The following is a 5,631-nucleotide window of genomic DNA, read 5'->3' as shown; positions in this document are numbered from 1 at the left end:
CTCCTAAATCTCAGTGCATCCACGTACTTCTTACATCCTCCCTCTCCTATCAGAGCGCGGGTCACACCATCTCCCCCCTTTTGGATGCCTTCCATGTTCCCAGCGGTCTGTCCCCATTCCACACTGCTGTACAGTTATCTTTCTAAAACATAGATCTGTCCCTGTCACTCCCCTGTGAAAAGTCATCCATGGAGAGGCTGAGTAGGCTGCATTTGGGGACTGGACACAGTGAGAAGGGATCCTGTGTCAGCCAGGACTTCTGGTAGACGCCCCTATGCTCTATCCACTTGTGGTGGTCGGGGGCGGGGAAGGGGGCGGGATTGAGCCCCCTTCCCCCCTCCTCCTTACTGCGGAAAGCTGCAGAGAGAGAAGCACTCACTTCCTATTCAGCAGTCAGCGGGGAGGGAGCCTCTGAGCAGCCACGTAGGCATTCTCTTCTCTCTGGAGGAAAAGGCCCAGCAGCTGTCCGAGGAAAAGGCCCACCAGCTGTCAGAGCAAAGGGACATGTCGCAGCTAAGTAAGAATCTGGGTGATTCGAGCCCTCCTGTCGAGGGCCCGAAGCCACCGGTCTATAGCCGCCCTACGGTTCTGATGCGGGCCCCGCCCGCCTCCTCCCGGGCCCCACCAGTCCCTTGGGATCCTCCTCCTCTTGACTTGCAGGCTTCATTGGGTGCTTGGCCGGCACCTCAGCCTGCCTGGGAGGCCCCACAGGGCCAGCCGCCAGCCCCGGTGGCGCCGATGGCCCAACCTCCGGCCCTAGGGGCCCAGATGGTCCAGCCTCCCCCTCTGGGAGGCCCGATGGGCAAGCCTCCGACTCCTGGAGTCCTGATGGTCCATCCTCCTCCCCCGCCGGGAGCCCCGATGGCCCAGCCTCCAGCTCCCGGAGTGCTTATGGTCCATCATTCAGCTCCGGGAACCCCCATGGCGCATCCTCCCCCTCCGGGGACTCCGATGGCCCACCCTCCCCCTCCGGGGACACCGATGGCCCACCCGCCTCCTCCGGGGACCCCGATAGTGCACCCGGCCCCTCCGGGGACCCCGATGGCCCATCCTCCCCCTCCGGGGACCCCGATGGCCCATCCTCCCCCTCCGGGGACCCCGATGGCCCATCCTCCCCCTCCGGGGACACCGATGGCTCACCCTCCCCCGCCGGGGACACCAATGGCCCATGCTCCCCCGCCGGGGACCCCCATGGCCCAGCCTCCAGCTCCTGGAGTCCTGATGGCCCAGCCTTTGACGCCGGGAGTCCTGATGGTCCAGCCTCCAGCGCCGGGAGCTCCAACGGCTCAGCATCCACCTCCCGGAGTCCTGATGACCCAGCCGCTGCCTCCGGTAGCCTCGATGGCCAAGCCTCCAGGTCCTGGCGTTCTGATGATGCATCCTCCGGGTTCCAGAGCTCCGATCGCCCAGCCTGCAGCTTCAGGAGCCCCGATGGCGCAGCCAGCTGCCCCACCTGGGCAGCCTTTGGCTTCTTGGGCCCCACAGGCTCAGCCTCTGATCCTGCAAATCCAGTCTCAGGTTATAAGGGCTCCTCCGCAGGTTCCCCAGGGTCCTCAGGCCCCGCAGGCGCAGCTGGCCACGCCTCCGGGCTGGCAGGCCACCTCGCCGGGATGGCAGGCCCCTCCACAAGGCTGGCAAGCCACACCCCTAGGCTGGCAGACCACGCAGGTCACCTGGCAGGCCCCAGCGATAGCCTGGCAGGCGCCTCCATCTGTGCGCCAGGGCCCTCCGCCCATCCGACCAGGCCCGCCACCCATCCGGCCCGGCCCGCCGCCGGTGCGCCAGACCCCACCCCAGATCCGCCAGGCCCCTCCGCTGATCCGCCAGGCGCCACCGCCCATCCGGCCAGCCCCGCAGGTCCTGGCGACCCCGCCGCCTCTCTGGCAGGCCCTTCCGCCTCCTCCGCCTCTGAGGCAGGCCCCGCAGGCTCGGCTGCCGGCCCCGCAGGTGCAGGCGGCTCCGCAGGTGCGGGCGGCCCCGCAGGTGCGGGCGGCCCCGCAGATGCGGGCGGCCCCGCAGGTGCGGGCGGCCCCGCAGGTGAGGGCGGCCCCGCAGGTGCGGGCGGCCCCGCAGATGCGGGCGGCCCCGCAGGTGCGGGCGGCTCCGCAGGTGCAGGCGGCCCCGCAGGTGCGGGCGGTTCCACTGCCTGCGCAGGTGCCCTCGACACCAGCAGCAGGACCGCAGGCGCCCCAGGCCCAGCCTTCGACTCAGCAGATCGCGCACTGCCCGCCCATCATCTGGCAGGCCCCCAAGGGCCAACCCCCAGTGCCGCACGAGTTGCCAACGTCTATGGAGTTCCAGGAGGTGCAGCAGACCTGGCCAGCCCCGAAGACCCCTGCTCACTTTTGGCAGCCCCTGCCCGCCCAGGAAGTGGAGAGGCAGGGCCCGCAGCTGGTCCAGCTGGAGCAGCCCTTTCAGGGGGCCCCGCCCTCCCAGAAGGTCCTGCAAATCCAGCTACCCACCCAGCAGGCCGAGACATCGGGCTCGGGCTCGCAAGCAGAGCTGCCTCCTCTGCAGCTCCAGCCCTCCTGGCAGGCCCCACCCGGAGCCATGCAGGCCCAGTCAGCAGCCTCCTTAGGGGCTGCAAATTTTCACAGGGGCTCTGCTAAATCACTGATGACTCCTCCATCCGGAGAATCCAGGGCCTCTTCAGTAGACCCTAGGGCCTCCTCCAAGGAACGCCGGACCTCTTCAAAGGAACGCAGGACTCCCTCGAAGGACCGCATGATCTTCGCTGGCACTTTTTGTGCCCCAAGGGCAGTGTCAACTGCCCGGGCATACCTGCCAACTGCCTGGAAAAACCCACCTGGCACATCAGAGACCTTTACTGCCACCTCAAGGGTCTTTCCAGCTACCTCCCCGATCTACCCTGCCTCTTCTGTTACCTTTAAGGGTCCAACTGTGACCTCAGAAACCCCGAAGTCACTGCCGCTTGCTCTGCAGAATCCATTTGCTTGTGAAGAAGCCCTGCCTGCTGTTTCCTGGGTTCCTCAGCCCAACTCCAATGCCTCAAAGGCATGGAAGTCAGCACCCACCTTCCTGATGGCCTCAGCAGCTGTTCCTCGGGCAACAGCCACCAACGATGAGGTCTCTAAGACTTCCCAGCAGCGCCGCTCAGGCAAAGTTGCCCGGAAGAAGAAGCACCTGAATGCCCAAGAAGACAGCAGTGGTCATATGCTGGCCCTGCATGATTGGCAGGCCCCAAGGCCCTGGAGCAATCTGAACTTGAGTGACTGGGAGGTCCAAAGCCCCCTCCAGGTCCTGGGTGACTGGGAGGGCCTGAGCGTCTCCTGTGGCCTGAGTGGCTGGGAGGGCCCTAGTACCTCCAGGATCTTGAGTGGCTGGGAAGGGCCCAGCACCTCCTGGGCTCTGAATGCCTGGGAGTGCCCAAGCACCTCAAGGGTCCTGAGCGTCTGGGAAAGCTCAGGGAAGCCTGAGCCACTGATCTTCTCTGAGGTCCCAAGTCTCTCTCAGGAGCTTGGTGCCACCCAGGCTGAGCCCAAGTTGGAGACTCAGCCATTGTCTCCCTTGGATGAGAGAGCAAACGCGTTGGTACAGTTCCTCTTGGTCAAGGAACAAGCCAAGCTGCCCATCAAGCGCTCAGAGATGGTGAAAGTCATCATCCGCGAATATAAAGATGAGTGCTTGGATATCATTAACCGAGCCAGCCATAAGCTAGAATGTGCTTTTGGCTATCAATTGAAGGAAATTGATCCAAAAAACCACTCTTATATTATCATCAACAAGTTGGCCCATCGTAAATATGAGCCGGTGGCATCATATTTAGACACACCCAAGCTTGGGCTCCTGATGGTGGTCCTGAGTCTCATTTTTATGAGAGGCAATTGTGTCAAGGACCATCTTGTCTTTGATTTTCTGACCAAATTAGGGTTGGATAATGGGGAGACACATGGTTTCTTTGGAAATACAAAGAAGCTCATCACTGAGGTGTTTGTCAGGCAGAGGTACCTAGATTATAGGCGAGTCCCCTATACTGAGCCAGCAGAATATGTGTTTCTCTGGGGCCCTCGAGCATTCCTTGAAACCAGCAAGATGCTTGTCCTGAGGTTTGTGGCCAGGCTCCATAAGAGAGATCCACAGTGCTGGCCATTCCATTACCTGGAAGCCCTGGCAGAATGTGAAGCTGAAGATTTGGAAGACGATGAGGCTGAAGCAGGTGATAATGCCGGTGGCCCCACCAGCAGTTCCCCTCCCCGCTAGTGAGGTGTAGCTGGAATTGTCCTTTTTGCACCCCCAGCCAGAAGCCACTGACAGGTTGGGGGAACATTTTGTTTCTGGTGTTTATGTTCCAATTCCGTGTGTGTAAATCTGGATTACTCATTTGCTTTTCTAACTGCCAAAGCTTTGTAAACTTTGATGTGGAGTTGGTTTCAGTCGCTACTGTTTGGCATTTTTGCATCTATATTTTTAAGTGAGATTTGTGATTTCGTGTTTTGTGTTATGATTGTTATGTTTTTGTATCAGAGTTGTGCTGGCTTTGTGAAATGAATTGAGACGCTATCCATCTCATGCTGGTACACTATGTAGTATCGAATTAGGCTGTTCTTTGGAAGTCAAAATGACTCACCAGTAAAATTTGTCTGCAGAAAATAAATATCTATATCTATATCTATACTTTCAGCATAACATTGGAGTTCCTTGTCTTTATTCTAATTTGCATTCCAGATGATGGGAGTCATGTGGGCTATACACTCTCAGTAGACATGAATACCAACACTACTATGAGTGATATTAAAAATCACAGGGATGAAGCTGTTTTTCAGAGAGCTACATGCATCCGTATAATGATGGGTGAGGAAACATAAGGTTCCCACTAAACCGTCGGTTAATTTGGGTTATACACTTCAGACAAAATTTCATAAATCGGTGGGGCTGGATCAAGAAGGGGTTAAATATTCTCATCCAATTAAATTCTCACAATAATCCTTCAAAATAAGCATTAATATTCCCGTTTTACAGATGAGGCTCTAAGGCTCAATAATATGAATTTTATAGCATGTGTCAGTGCTTAACGGTAAAGCTTGAAAATAAAGCAGAAAATTTCTTTGAGGTTATGTGGAAAGGAGGACCATCTGTCTGCAGGAGCACAGGTATCCAGGTTTGTTACTCTTATAAAGAAGAAATTGGCTGAGGGGACATTTCTACGCCCATGGTGGGTGTCCAAGAGCTCAGGAATTTGGGGTTTCAAAGGAGAACCAGGGAACTGGGGTTTGGAGTTAAAGGTTTTATCAACATACTGATATTGGGGTAGAAACGTGCTCCTTGGAAAATGCTCAGCCTTATAATAATAGGGAGAGGAAAAATCAGGCTTCATTGAACCTGCAGATGGCAGCTGGGATGATTTCCACCTACATGGAGATCCTTTTGTCAGGGGGATTCCTTGGGGCGGGGAGTGGGACAGGGGAGTCAATCCTAATATACTAGGGCAGTCAGGTGGCAATGGTTGAAGTTGCTAAGTAACTTCAGCCCTGATGCAAGGCTTGGTGCGGACTCAGAGAGGGCAGGGGTCAGAGAGCTTTCTGGAAAGAAATCCCTGCACGCATCAGCCTGATGTATATAAATGGACTTGTTCTGAAGTTACCACTGTCCTCATGCGGACACAGAGCATCT

General features: G+C 57.5%; 1 protein-coding gene across 1 annotated transcript; it reads left to right on the top strand.

Moving 5' to 3' along the window:
- Positions 1-383: 383 nt before the first annotated feature.
- Positions 384-5,386, top strand: MAGEL2 (MAGE family member L2). The gene is made up of 2 exons (XM_064296183.1): positions 384-1,947; positions 2,110-5,386. The coding sequence occupies exons 1-2, from the start codon at positions 505-507 to the stop codon at positions 4,219-4,221; spliced, it is 3,555 nt and encodes a 1,184-aa protein (XP_064152253.1). The 5' UTR covers positions 384-504; the 3' UTR covers positions 4,222-5,386.
- The last annotated feature ends 245 nt before the right edge of the window (positions 5,387-5,631 follow it).

The sequence above is a fragment of the Loxodonta africana genome, chromosome 13 (genome assembly GCF_030014295.1).
Source record: "Loxodonta africana isolate mLoxAfr1 chromosome 13, mLoxAfr1.hap2, whole genome shotgun sequence".
In the NCBI taxonomy this organism is placed as follows: Eukaryota; Metazoa; Chordata; class Mammalia; order Proboscidea; family Elephantidae; genus Loxodonta; species Loxodonta africana.
This window is presented reverse-complemented; position numbering and strand designations above follow the sequence as displayed.